General features: G+C 35.7%; 1 protein-coding gene across 8 annotated transcripts in view; it reads right to left on the minus strand.

The window, feature by feature from the left end:
* Positions 1–14,744, minus strand: part of LOC108710639 (C-type lectin domain family 4 member G) — a 69,032-nt gene extending 54,288 nt beyond the window's left edge. For 2 of the 8 annotated variants that reach the window (XM_041587159.1, XM_041587158.1), the window contains exons 1-5: positions 14,526–14,743; positions 8,217–8,339; positions 6,518–6,634; positions 3,973–4,005; positions 622–675 (exon numbers count right to left, since the gene is read on the minus strand). In XM_041587159.1, the coding sequence (XP_041443093.1) occupies positions 622–675; positions 3,973–4,005; positions 6,518–6,634; positions 8,217–8,339; positions 14,526–14,679 (481 nt within the window). In that variant the 5' untranslated portion in view covers positions 14,680–14,743. Of the gene's footprint in view, positions 1–621; positions 676–3,972; positions 4,006–6,517; positions 6,635–8,216; positions 8,340–14,525 lie in introns of all 8 variants that reach the window. The other 6 variants (XM_041587157.1, XM_041587162.1, XM_041587161.1 and 3 more) reach the window with 5 other exon arrangements.
* Positions 14,745–15,331: the final 587 nt, after the last annotated feature.

Genomic DNA, 15,331 nt, shown 5'->3' on the forward strand with positions numbered 1-15,331 from the left:
TATTGACACTAGAGTGCCATCAAGTGAAACATTTCTATGCTACAACATGTTAACTCTTATCCGACACACTGGTTTCAAACGAGTCATGTGATACACATGTATGGTGAGCTGTGTTGTTTGTATTCCATTGTTCTCCTTTATTTTAGAACATCTCAGGCTAGAGGTGGGAATTTTGTTTTAATCTGGAAGAACTGTCTGTTGGATTGCAATTTCTTTGGATTGCTTTTGGAATATATATCTAGATAATAAATACTGGTCACCAGGCCGCAGATCCACTCAATTTCTTTTGATAGCAAGAGGTCACAGTGTCTTCATCAACCCTACACTGGCACTTTTGTTCAATTCTGTACAGGATAACTTAAATATGAGCAACAATTTTTAACACTCATCTGCAGGTTAGTGTCCACAAAACATAATACTCCAATTACTATTTACTATCAATGCTAGATACAATCCTAACTTGCATTTCCCCTATACTTCAAGCCAACCAGTTTAGATTTGAATCAACCAGATTCAAATAGTCTATTAAGACGTAACTTGTAATCATGATTCCAATAAAATATAGTCTATCAATAAAAGTAGTATATCATTAGAACAAAAAAGAAAAGGGAAATGACTTACCGATTGTTTGGTTTATGGTTGTGATTTGTGTTAGAAGGTTGTCCTTTTCCTCATCTGCAAGGAGTAAAGAGGAATATAAATGAATTAAAGAGGAGGAATACTTATGCCAGCAACATTTTAAAACATTGCGCTTGCAATTATATTAAATCTACAACACTGTACGAAAATAAACCTAGAGGCACATTAATCAAAGGTCGAATTTCGAATTCGTGAGTTCTTAAAAACTCCCCTTGTTTTATTTGTCTGGTTTCTAGAGAGGAGGACCGATTTTTATTTCTATTTTCTATTAATTTATGTTTCTTGATGAATCTTTGTTTAAAGTCGACATTTGTTTCTTAATTCTCGATGGATTGATATGTAATAATCTTTTTCTTTTATTTTGTAAACTGTTGGGCTTTATTGTAAGTCAATATTTTGTTGATTTTGCTCTTACTGTTTATTTTGAAATACAGGTATGGGATCTGTTATCCAGAAACCCATTATCCAGAAAGATCCAAATTACAGAAAGGCCGTCTCCCATAGACTCCATTTTATCCAAATAATCCAAATTTTTAAAAATGATTTCCTTTTTCTCTGTAATAATAAAACAGTAGCTTGTACTTCATCCCAACTAAGATATAATTAATCCTTATTGGAAGCAAAACCAGCCTATTGGGTTTATTTAATGTTTACATGATTTTCTACAAGACTTAAGGTATGAAGATCCAAATTATGGAAAGCTCCATTATCTGGAATACCCCAGGTCCCGAGCATTTTGGATAACAGGTCCCACACCTGCAGCAATAAAAATAATTAGAAAAGAAAAACTCCCCTAAATTCCCATAAATTCGACCAATTGAAATTTATTAATAAAATTGAATTTTTTAAACTCAGATGAATTAAACTCGAATTGAATTGCATTTGATTTGAATTTTAAAAACTCAATTCAAGTTTTTTTTCTGAAAAATACTTGAATGTCAGGACGGCTGCAAACAACTCCAAATTAATCTCTGGACCTCTCCCGTTGACTTAAACAGAAATTTGGCAGGTTTTAGGTGGCAAAAAGTAAAATTTGAGTTCTTAAAGGGCCAGAGTATGATACATCTCGAAAATCAAATTAAATTTTTTTAAAAACTCGAATCGAATTTGAATAACTCCCTAGTCGAAAGATGGAAAGAATCAGAAGAAGAAAGCAAATAATTCAAAAACTATAAAAAAATAGACAATGAAGACCAATTAAAAAGTTGCTTAGAATTGGCCATTCTATAACATACCAAAAGTTAACTTAAACGTGGACCACACCTTTAAGGAGATTATTTATTAAACCTCTTTTTTTCTGGTCAAGTTTTTAAGGGAAAAAATCATGATAATTCAAGTGGAAAATAACTTGAATTTTTTTATGCCCCAAAACTGCTATAAATCTGAATCCGAAATTACTCCAGCTAAAACCTGTCATGTAAAAGTCAATGGCAGATTGGTGCTTTTTACAATTTGAAGATGTTTTCATGATTTTCAAAGGTTTTGGGCTGTTGAAAATCCAAAAAAATTGTTGTTTTTGGACAATTCAAAAAACAATGCAAATTTTTGCATGATCTTGTCAGGACTTTTCCTGCAAGAACTTTTTTCAATCTGATTTTTTTAGTAAATTAATGCAATTCGAGGTTGGGAGTTATGTCGAATTTATTTTAATTTATTTAATTAAAGGGCATGTAAAGTCTAAAATAGAATAAAGCTAAAAATGCTGTATTTTGTATAATAAATATAAACATGAACTTACTGCACCACAAGCCTAATCAAACAAATAATTTATGCTTTCAAAGTTGGCTACAGGGGGTCACCATCTTGCAACTTTGTTAAACATCTTTGCAAGACTAAGACTGTACACATGCTCAGTGTGGTCTGGGCTGCTTAGGGATAGTCATAAACAAAGCTGCTTGAGTTCTGCATGGCTGGGAAGTAAGGTGGGGGCTCCCCCTGCTGTTCATAAGTATGATTGTTTTCCTGCAGAGCAGTTAGGGACCGTCTGACAATTTCTATCCACAGCAGTAAATGAAGGAAGAATTTCACTGCATACAGTCAGGTTTCTTATAAAAACTGTACACATTTTTTAATCAAAGTATATTGGAAACATGTTTCTTTTTCATTAAAGAAAGTAAAAATGGGATTTTATTTTTTTGACTTTACATGCCCTTTAAATTTTTTTTGAAAAATACAGGTTTAGTTAATAGGACCCCTAAATGTCCTGTTTTACTTTGCACAATTGATCACTTCTGACATACTTGATTTTATAACGAGCACACCCAGAGTCTTTACATTAGAATTTTAGTACAGGTATGGGACCTGTTATCCAGAATTCTCTGGGCTTCAAGAGTTTTCTGGATATGGGATCTTTCCATAATTTGGATCTTCATACTAAAAAAATCTTTTAAACATTAAATAACCCCAGTGGGATTAATTTACCTTCTATAAGGATAAAATATACCTTAGTTAAGATCAAGTACAAGGTACTGTTTTATAATTGCAGAAAGAAAGGCAATCATTTTCAAAAATGTTAATTATTTGATTAAAAGGGAGTCTATGGGAGACGGCCTTCTCGTAATTCGGAGCTTTCTGGCGGACAGATTTCCACATAATGGATCCCATACTTGTAATAGGGGAAATAGTTGTTTGTACTGAACTTATGACATGGCTTTATAAATATGCACTGCCCTGATAAACTTTATTTAGTTCTTTATCATCCTGTTTTTTTATTGCTAGCTTATAGTGTAATAAGGATTTAATTTACTGAGGTACCAGTAGAGAATGTGCTATGTTTGCAATTCGATGTCTTTGTGTATTTTAGAACATTTCAATATTTTAAATGTTTCCGTAATTTGGATCTTCATACCTTAAGTCTACTAGAAAATAATGTAAACATGAAATAAACCCAATAGGCTGGTTTTGCTTCCAATAAGGATTAATTATATCTTAGTTGGGCTCAAGTACAATTTACTGTTTTATTATTACAGAGAAAAAGGAAATCATTCTTAAATCTGTGAATCATTTGATTAAAATGGAGTCTATGGGAGACAGCCTTTCTGTAATTTGGAGCTTTCTGGATAACGAGTTTCCAGATAATGGATTCCATACCTGTACAAATTAGTGGAACTAGAATAATGTATTATTAATCCTTATGCGCAGCTATTGTGTTTTATACTGCTCAACATTACTTAGGGGTTCAAACACAATTCATTTTTGCTGCCAATAAGCCTATGGACTTTCCGCAGGCCTGAGACAAAGAAAAAACAGCAGAGCACTCGTGTAACTACAGGGATTGTTTCTCAAGTCTTTATACTTGGATGAATTTGTAGACAATATATAGGGAATACTCACCTTGCTGCTTTAGCTGACTGCTCACCATAGAATCTGGAAAGAGAAGATCAGAAGCAGATGACTGAGCTCCATACAAACGTAACACTTCCCTGCCATATAGTCTCCTGTGTTTATGAAGGTACTGGTCGTTGCATGGAAGTTCAGGACAGTTTGGTTAATTTATAAAAAACAATTATTACTTTGCTGGGCAAAGAGAATCCAGTTGCAGCCAAGATCTTCATTGATCTCTTGGCGAACTAGGTATCCAAGAATGCCCTCCCAACTTATGACATTATTTACAGTATTTTTTAAGTTTACCTTTTTCTTTAAAGTTTACTCTATTTATAAGCCTGTCATTTGTGGGTCTGATTAATGGATTGGACGCCCTTATTTGCCAACTACAAGGATTATATATAAGTTTTATATAACTCAATATTTGCATTTCTCACCCACTCTTTCCACACATAACCATGGGAAATGTTGCATGTTTAGGAGGCGTCAAAGCCGAAAAACCATTGGAAAAATTCACTAAAGGGAAAATTGTCACCAGCGAACGCTTCGCCACACTTCACGCCTCTTCACCAGGTGCAAATTACTTTCCACTATGGTAATTCACTAAAATGTGAAGTTACATCACGGCTGCTAAACGCTGGTGACTTTTCACTAGAGTTACTTTGGCAGTACGAGCATTTCATAATGAAGTTTCGTTAGCATTCGTTTCTGCCTAGTGAAACTTCGTTAGTACTCTTACGCTTAGGTCAATTTGAATAGGGCAGGTACATATAGGTCATATATATGTCTTTATTGGAAATGTTGGGCAAATGCTTGAAGTGGCCACTTATTATTACAAATGTCCAAGGAAGCAAAATAAAGACAAAAGAGATCCTCTAATGCCCTAGACATGAACCCAGCCTAAAACAAATGTGACATGCCCCTCAAATGGTTGGGAAAAAATGTTAACCAAAAATCTTGAATAGTTAGAACTTCAGAAGGCAATCTCGATTTAAAATATGAAAAAACGCCATTGTTGTTTTAGAACTTTCTGGGATACAGGATATGATGTCACTGACATAAGATTGAGGAAGATGTAGCTTCATTTTATCAGTTCGCCAGGTCTAAGATGGTGAAGGAAACTCTGACGAAAGAGGTAACAGGTTCGGTAAAATTCACAAGTTAGTGCATTTGTGGAGTAATAATCGTTCACCTTAACACATACTGTAAATAGTGAAGCCAGTGCTCAGAGCACTGGCTTCACTATTTATGTGTTAACAATGTTACACACACAGATATAAGTGTCACTTTACTCTTTCACTGCTAGTCAGCACACCCACACTATGGACTGCAACTCCCAGCAGCCTCTAGTAGAAAATCCATGTTACAGATGAACAGAGAGTGTGGCTTCGAGCTTTTGTATTTTTTATTTATTACTTTATTAATTCTTATGTGTGCACATAATTATGGTCTGAGCACTGGCTTCACTATTTATGTGTTGTAATATAACTTATATACACACCAATAAATGTGTTAGTACATTTTTCTTTAAATTGATTACACAGACTGCACTATGTTGTATAGGTCAAAGTGCAATTGAGTTTTAAATGGGTGCAATGGTCCTTATTCACTTGATAAAGGTTATTGAACCCGAAACATGTTGTGTTTACCACTGCCTGGAATAAAAAGTTTTTCCTCTTCCTTCTCCTATACTTGGATTTTTGCAGAGGTTTAGCAGACAGTAAAGACAGGGCTGGTGCCTCCTCTTCACTGAATGCCAGATTTTTTTATTTGAGGCTGATCAGAGTGCAACACACCTGGGGTGCAAGTGCTCTTAGAATGAACACTAACGGTGCATCTGTCCCTTTTTTTATTTTTTTTATACAATTTTACTAACTTCACCAGTTTCTACCCGTTTACTACACTTGCTCCAGATTTATTCCATGCTCGTCCATAGACTTCAGAATGTTAATTAGAATGTATAATGCTGAAAATACAGAGGCAACTGTGGCACAATTTTATAAAAAATCACACCAAATGCCTTTACGTTGATACCATAAATAAGGAGAAGTTTAGGATGTGTGCAACTACTACAGCTTTTTAAGTGTTATACCAAGGGGAAGTTTGAAGAAACATCAAACTAGGGGAACTGAAGGGTTTCCAGTAATTACATTTTTTTTTTTTTATGGCAATGTATCAGAATTATCTAATAAATCTAATAAATATCCAGGGACCGTTCATATTCATATTGTTAGGTCATGTTTTCTCTTCGCAGCCAAATATTAAGAAGCTGTAGATGAGGTTCTCATCTCATCCTAAAAGTTAGGAAGGTGGTGGAAACTATTTAAGAAAAAAGTTGATCATCTTTCGCCAGCTTCATCTACTAGTTTACGACTTTCTTAGCGTCAACCAGAACACAACCAAGTGAAATGAGGCCACCCATGGAATTTTTATATGTGTATGGTAATCTCTCCAACCAGCAGTTGGGTAGCAAAGGTAGTGTACGAAATGTATGATTTTGAAGAATTTGTAGTTACATATTACAGAACTCCTTGATACTATTGGTGATACTCACAGTAGATAAACATGAGGCTGGTCAGGATTATCAGGAAAATGAAGGCAAGAACCAGCAGGGTCACCAGAATCATCAGGAGTCTCCTCTGTGTTCTTAATGTTTCAGTTGCCTTCAGAACTGAAAGAGAAATGGATAAACAAATACCTTACTTATTGCCTTTGCTAGGAAAGGAATGCTGGGGGTTATTTTGTAGTGATAAATTATTCCTTACAGAAAATGAACTAGACCGAGTGCTGAAATTTAAAATGCTGACCAAGATTGATATATTGTAATTTCACACTGTGATTGTCCCTAAGATCTTTTAAAATATGACCTATTCGGATTCAGAATTTTTCCATCCTCTAGGAATAATAAATCTCGAAAAATTCAAGGTTTTTTTCCAATAAAATTCTGATTCTATAGTTGAAAAAACTACATTTTTTAGCTTTTTGGATTTGGACTTTAATAAATAACCCCCTTGAACTTTTATATAGGATATTCATAACAGTAATGACGTGGAGGCCGATTCACTAAGGGTCGAATATCGAGGGTTAATTAACCCTCAATATTTGACTAGGAACTAAAATCCTTCGACTTCGAATATCGAAGTTGAAGGATTTAACGCAGATAGTACGATCGATTATTCCTTCGATCGAACGATTAAATCCTTTGAATCGAACGATTTGAAGGATTTAAATCCAACGATCGAAGGAATATCCTTCGATCAAAAAAGTTAGCCAAGCCTATGGGGACCTTCCCCATAGGCTAACATTGACTTCGGTAGCTTTTAGATGCCGAACTAGGGGGTCGAAGTTTTTTTTAAAGAGACAGTACTTCGACTATCGAATAGTCAAACGATTTTTACTTCGAATCCTTCGATTCAAAGTCGTAGTCGAAGGTCGAAGTAGCCCATTCAATGGTCGAAGTAGCCCAAAAGAAACATTGAAATTCAAAGTTTTTTTACTTCGAATCCTTCACTCGAGCTTGGTGAATCGGCCCCTTAATGTATTAGTAAGTAGTTTTTTGCAACGTGAGGCTCCCAAGAACTTCACAGAAAATTATATGTTATATGTAATATATGGTTATACTGTTAGTTGGTTATTTATCAAAGTCGGAATTTATCTCAATATTTTCTGCTACAAACTCAAATCAAATCCGCTCTGTTTTTTTTATGCTTATTTTTTATTACATTTTACCGAAAATTTACTTTGCGAGAAAAAAAAAACAGATTTTCACTAAGTTTTCTGACTTTTCCATCCGATTTTCAAGATTTTTTCCTAATTTTCACCTGAAAACTTCGGGGTATTGCCTGAAACCCAGAAAAAAAAAATCATTGTGACTTCTCTCATTGACTTATATGCAATCTCGACAGGTTTGAGATGCCGGATTTTCAGATTCAGACCTTTCGGGGTTTAATAAATTTTGAAAAATTCGTGATTTTTTAAAAGTCAGATTTTATAATTAAAAAAATCATGAATTTTTCGTGATTTTTGCATTCGGATTTTAGTAAATAAACCCCTAAGTGTAATAGAACTGATTTTCTCACCACCATGTTCTCATGGGGTACACATTTTCTAGTCTCTTATATTATTATTGTTATGTTTATGTTTGTATTAAGACCTACAATTTATGAAACAATCCAATTTCAAAACACAAAATGACCTAATAAATTGTGAATTTTAAACACACAAAGAAGACAGAAATAAGAGTTACAGATTACATTTTGGTGAGAGGTTTTCTTCTTTAGGTTCCTGTTGAATCTTCCTCATCTTCAATGCAGTTCCAGTGGGTTCCTCAGTGAAAGTGATATTTCCATATATATCAGAATCACTTTGCAATTTTCCTGGGCGTTTCAAAAAATAAAAAATAATATTGTTAGCAAAGCTGAATTAAGGGCATGTGTTACTTAAGATCTCGATTAAAGACAAGCATAGTTCTGGTTCAGATATGAATACTGGCCCCTCCCATTATAAAAAGCACTAGTTGCTTGCTCACATACAGATAAGGTATTATGATGTGAATTCTCAAACTTCCACAGTTTGCCTTATCATGCACAATCAATGTTCGCTTTAATGTTTTGAGAAGATCAGGACATTCTTGGTGCGTTGCTATTGTTGGATGCTCTCTGGAAGTGTCTGTGCTGGTCAGATCAGTAATTCCAGAATATAAATCCATAATTCAGCAAGAGAAAGACAGAAAACATTTTTTTGCTCTTCTATTGTTTTCCAAGAAGTATCATTGTTCTCGCAATTATTTATTATTTTTTATTATTTTTTATTAGAATGACATGTTTAAAGTAGTTGTTCCCCTTCCAACACATTTTTCAGTTCTGTTGGTTTCAGTTAGTTCACTAGAAAAATAACGCTTGTTATTCCATTTATCCAATCTTTTTAAATGACGACTTTACTTGACCAGGAAACAGCTGGTTTGGACTTTTTCTGATTTTCAATTGTCCCGAAATAAAGACTTTTGTCAATTTACTATTTTCTATTTGAGCAAAATGCCTGAGTTTCATTAAAGACAACTGTTAGAATTTATACAATAGTGTCAGGGAGCCGGGAGCTCCCTCCAGGGAGGTAGTCTGGATCAAGGAGGAAGCCCTCTTGAGGGAGCAAGGTCGCGGTATCCAAAGGGTTAAGCAGAATCAGTAGTAGTGGTCACAGGCAGGAGTTAATGAGGGCAGGCAGATCAGATGCAAATATCAAGAGTTCAGGCAGGGGGTCAGAACCAAGGTAGGAGCTAGAAACAGACTGGGAGCAGGGTTCAGGCTGGGAGCTGGAAACAGGCTGGAATTAGGAATCAGGAAACACAAACAGGAACCCAGGATTAATGGCAGCAAATCCTATTCTTGGGCGCCGTCACAGTGTTTTGGGCGCCCTTTTATGATGAGATCCCGGCACCAGTGATGACATCATCATGCAGCGACGCTGCAGCCATGTGTTCAGCATGGGCGCCGCCATCTTGGATCTTCACTGTGACCGCCGGGAATGTAAACAGCGCCGTCAGGTACTTCTGGGTCGGGTACTTCTGGCAGTCCTGACAAATAGTTGCTAATACTCCAGAGATGCTGCTGAGAAATGTATCAAGTAATGGAGCAAATTGTAACCGTTCAGAATCTGCACCTGACTTACTGAGCTGCCAGACTGATACACCAGAGAGCATTACATTTTAAACTTCCATTCTGGAAAACTGGTCAAAAATAAAAGATGGAAAGCAATATAAACAAGTCTTTATTTCTACCAAACACGAGCGATAGATAGATAGATAGATAGATAGATAGATAGATAGATAGATAGATAGATAGATAGATAGATGATAGAGAGATAGATGATAGACAGACCGATAGATAGATAGATAGATAGATAGATAGATAAATAGATAGATAGATAGATAGATAAATAGATAGATAGATAGATAGATAGATAGATAGATAGATAGATAGATAGATAGATAGATAGATGATAGAGAGATAGATACATAGAGAGATGGATGATAGATAGATAGATGATAGAGAGATAGATAAATAGAGAGATAGATGATAGACAGACCGATAGATAGATAGATAGATAGATAGATAGATAGATAGATAAATAGATAGATAGATAGATAGATAAATAGATAAATAGATAGATAGATAGATAGATAGATAGATAGATAGATAGATAGATAGATAGATAGATAGATAGATGATAGAGAGATAGATAGATAGATAGATGATAGAGAGATAGATAGATAGATAGATAGATAGATAGATAGATAGATAGATAATTAGATGATGGTAGATAGAAAGATAGATAGATAGATAGTAGATAGATAGATAGATAGATAGATAGATAGATAGATAGATAGATAGATAGATAGATAGAAAAATAACTCACCCTTATATTTGCACCCTCCCATCAAAACATGTCCACAAACTCCTGTTTATACATACTTAAAACTTAACTTTTATTGCTAATATAGTAAATAAAATAGTCCAGTGGTAATTAAAATGCAGTCAGGACCAGGGAGACGGATTAACTAGGGGCAGTGGGCTGGTGGTACAGACAGGCAACCTATATATTATGAAGGGGATCCCCCCAAAAAAACCCCGGTTTTAACACTTGTCAATCGCGGGTATGGGGGTACTTAGCGTGGTGGAAAACATCCAATATTATACAACACAAAATATCCACTTAACAACACATACCCCAAGGGGTCAGTGGATCCTGGGTCGGTAGGGTTGTATATATTGCTCACTTGGTTAGTACACAAACTGTACCCAATAATGGTGTGGATAGGGGTGCTATTAACTATTAGAACTGCAGGTTTATAAAACCTTCAGAAGAAGGTTTTATAAACCATCTCAACTAAAAGTAGCCCCATTAACAAGCCCGTTGTAAGCCAACCCCTTCACCCACAGTGCAACCCTCCCAGTTAGCAGGCTCAGAATCGAGCGTTAAAGTTACCCCTGGAGTAGCCCCTTGCCAGCCAACCCCCTTCACCCACAGCGTAGCTCTCCCAATTGGCAAATAGCTGCCTTAAAAGGCTCGATGGTAGCGGTAGCGAAAGGTAGCTGTTGATAATGGCATGCTGCCATCCAGAATAGAAATTGCCTATAAAACCACTTCAGTACCAACCCCTTCACCCACAGCACATTTCCCTCACAGTTCGTGTTATCAGTCCCTAAAACTAGTGTGTTCCGTCGCCTGCCTAACCAATTTTAAAATCAATGAAGCACCTTACGTGCATTTCACCCAAATCACATAGGCTTTGTCAAAGGCAAGGAAATGCAGACATCGCACAAGTATCGCCGCTGTTGTGGCGGTTGGATATTCAAACTGACCAATCACCTTGTTGTGTGTCATAGGGGGCGGAGCCCAGTGTGTTTGACTAAATTGGCTTGTGATTTATTACTTGACCCTGCACACCATCTTCTGTTTTTCTCACTAGATGGGAGGTGAGAAAAACACAGATAGATAGATAGATAGATGATAGATAGATGATAGATAGATAGATAGATAGATAGATAGATAGATAGATAGATAGATAGATAGATTTTGCTAAACTAGTTTTGAGAAGTACAATTTTCTGATTACACCACAAAATTTATTTTTGTACATTTATGTGACTGATGACTTCCTCCTACCCAGAAATGTATAACTATATTAGAAACATTTTTTTATTTTGCACAGCCTATCTATTTACCCAGTTTTTATTTTTACACTAAACTGTTCCTTTTAATGGATACTGTTTTTTCAAAACACATCAGTTAATAGTGCTGATCCAGCAGAATTCTGCACTGAAATCCATTTCTCAAAAGAGCAAACAGATTTTTTTTATTTTTACACTGAACTGTTCCTTTTAATGGATACTGTTATGGGAAAAATATTTTTTTCAAAACACATCAGTTAATAGTGCTGATCCAGCAGAATTATGCACTGAAATCCATTTCTCAAAAGAGCAAACAGATTTTTTTTATATTTAATTTTGAAATCTACATGGGGCTTGACATATTGTCAGTTTCCCAGCTGCCCCCAGTCATGTGACTTGTGCTCTGATAAACTTCAGTCACTCTTTACTGCTGTACTGCAAGGTGGAGTGATATCACCTCCTTCCTTTCCCCATCAGCAGCCTAACAGCAGAACAATGGGAAGGTAACCAGATAACAGCTCCATAACACAAGATAACAGCTGCCTGGTAGATCTAAGAACAGCACTCAATAGTAAAATCCAGGTCCCACTGCGGCATATTCAGTTACAACAAGGCGAAAAAATTCACCCATCCCTACAAGATTACAACTAAAAAAAATACACTTGCTGGTTCAGGAATAAAATTTTATATTGTAGAGTGAATTATTTGCAGTGTAAACAGTGTCATTTAGAAATAAAAACTACATCATAAAAATCATGACAGAATCCCTTTAAGATGTCAAAATGTCCCAGATCAAACAGTTGCACTTGCAATTATGACTTCAGCTTTATTATTTATATAGGACCATTGTCTCCTGCTGGGCTTTATTGGTGGCTTTGACCAATGTTTACCATGAAAAGCTAGGTTACCTAATGTACCATTGGCCAAATAACAGGGAATGTAGATATACATTAGAGTGAGTGTCACAAGACAAGGCAGTGCCAGTATCCTCCGTCTGACAGGCCCAGTAATATTTACTGCACTGCTGCCTGAAATAAATGTCTCCTATTTCAGAAAAGAAATGATTAATTTGGCAGAAAATAATTCAGCGCTAATAAATCAAGCAACAAAATTAAGCTATATTATAATAGATATTTAGTGGGTTATTTATTAAAGTCTGAATGCTCAAAACATTCCAGTTTTTACTAGAAAATTGGAATTTTTAGAGGGAAAATTATTTTTTTGGAGATTTATTATACCCCGAGGCTCCAAAAAGTCTGAATAGGAACATCTGCCATCTCAGACCTGACAAGATTGTATATAAGTTAATGGGAGAGGTCCCTATCCCATTTGGAAGTTTCTGTGGTCTGCACTGGAATTAATCCAAAAATCAGAAAATTCTGGCTTTTGGGATAAAGTCCGAAAAAAATCAAGCAATTTGGGAAATAAAATCGGAAAGAAATCTTTCAATTTGAGTTTTCGCTCGATTTTATAGAGTTTTTCCCAGATCCAATTTTTTTTATAATAAATAAGATCAAATCATGGATTCTAGTTTGGTCAGATTTTTTTATTTAAAAAAATCAGATAAATTCATATTTTGATAACCCCCTTGCAGTCATGTGTCAAATATATCTTGCATTTGAGTGACAAAGGGGGTTATTTATTAAAGTCCGAATGTCAACATTTTTTTAAAATTCTACTTTTTTTGACTTTAAAATCTGAATTTTTAGTGAAAAACTCAAATTTTTTGGAATTTATTATACCCCGAGAATGGAAAAAGTCAGAGTCCAAAAATCCAGCATCTCAGACCTGCCAAGGTTGTATATAAGTTAATGGGAGAAGTCCCGAAGATACAGTGGGTCTTATTTATAAACGCTGGGCAAATTTGCACCTGGGCAGTAACCCATAGCAACCAGTGATTATATTTTCCTAGCCAGCTGCAAGGAAATCAATGAAAGCAAATATCTGATTGGTTGCTGTGGGTAACTGCCCAGGTACAAATTTGCCCAGTGTTTATAAATGACCCCCAGTATCATCTTTGCTGGGTTTTGTGCAATAATTCAAAGATTTCTGTTTTTTGGGCAACAAAACAGAAATCTGAAAAATTCACACAATCCAATTTTTTTCACGATTTTTTCGAGTTTTTTTCCTGCACGCATAATTTTCAGAAAAATGTATTCATAAATAAGGGGAAAAACCCATCTGCATTTAGTCAGAGTATATTTTAGAAAATAATGCGATCATTTCAGATTTTGATAAATAACCCCCTAGAGAATCACAGGTTTATGCACAGCATTGTGGGAAGGGATGCAAGTCATTGTGGAAATGTTCTTGAAAGTAAAAACGTTACAGGTGATGTACAGTATTAACATTTCAGAATCATAAGCTGACTGGCCGTCTTCCCACCCTCCCTTTTCTCTTCTTTCCTTCTCGGTAACTTCTCCACTGCCCTACCCACCACCTTTGTACTGGATTCTCCTATTCTGCAGTTTGGTACCTTCCTGCTAAATTTCCACCACATGGCTTATTTCCTCCTCCAAATTCGGCCAATCTCTAACAGTGCAAGCAAGAGTTGTAAAGGCATTGTGGGAACTGGGGTTGTGTTTGGAGGAAAGCTGATTACTGCTACATTGATTCTGTAGTCAGACAAGCAGCACAGAGAATGTACAAACTGATTTCTGTAACAATGTATGTAAATAAATGTAATGTCAATATGTACACAGATGGTCTTATGTATTTATGTGTCCTGTTACAGACAGAGCAGACCTTACTAAAACAAACTGTATGAGGAGAATGGTCACCATCCCAATGTGTATAGGCTCCTCCCTGTGCTGCTCTTCTCTCCATATTAATAACACATACAAATTCCCATTATATTTATATTTCTCAAATCCCAGTCCCTTGTTCTATTCCTTACCTCTGTCCATCTTGTGCCAATGGATTGGAATGTCTTTCTGCCCAGTTGACTGGTTCCTTCTCAGTGTTGTTCTGCCTCCTCCGTGCCACATACAACTGCCCCCTGGGTCTCCACTTCTGCTTTCTTTGTTCATCATTTCCTCTAAACAGTGCATTAAAAAAACTTTACAAAAAAGATGAACTGGCTGATTAATAACATACTAACATAGTGACATTAAGTTAGGTTGAAAAAAAAAAAACACGTTCATCAAGTTCAACCTTTTACTTCTTCTTTAACCTGCCTAACTGCCAGTTAATCCAGAGGAAGCCAAAAAAAAAACCAATTTGAAGTCTCAAAAGCATTAGAGAGATTATTATATGATCCTCTTACATACTTCTACATAGTTATCATACCCCTCTTAAGTGCCTCCAGCGTGAACATCCCCAACTTGGCCAGTCTTTCCTCATAGCTGAGATTTTCCATACCTTTTACCAGCTCAGTTGACCTTCTCTGTATCCTCTCTAAATGCAACCTCAGGATCTCCAGGTACTTGGATTCCAACATGTTGGATTAGGAAATACACTAGACCTAAATCCCTATTCAGAATATGTTGATAATTTTATTGCTATGACCTTATATGGAAAGCAAAACTCAGAGATAAGGCTATTTCAAATAGAATGAGGTTTATTGAGTTTAACAAAGAACATATAATGGTTTTGCTTTGGGAAAAACATCAATGTTACACCGAAGTGTAACCTGAGGCTTTTGCCAAAGACACTCCCCTTTTCACAAGCTTTTATAGATTCAAATGGGAGTACACATACATA

This window comes from Xenopus laevis, chromosome 3L (genome assembly GCF_017654675.1).
Source record: "Xenopus laevis strain J_2021 chromosome 3L, Xenopus_laevis_v10.1, whole genome shotgun sequence".
NCBI lineage: Eukaryota > Metazoa > Chordata > Amphibia > Anura > Pipidae > Xenopus > Xenopus laevis.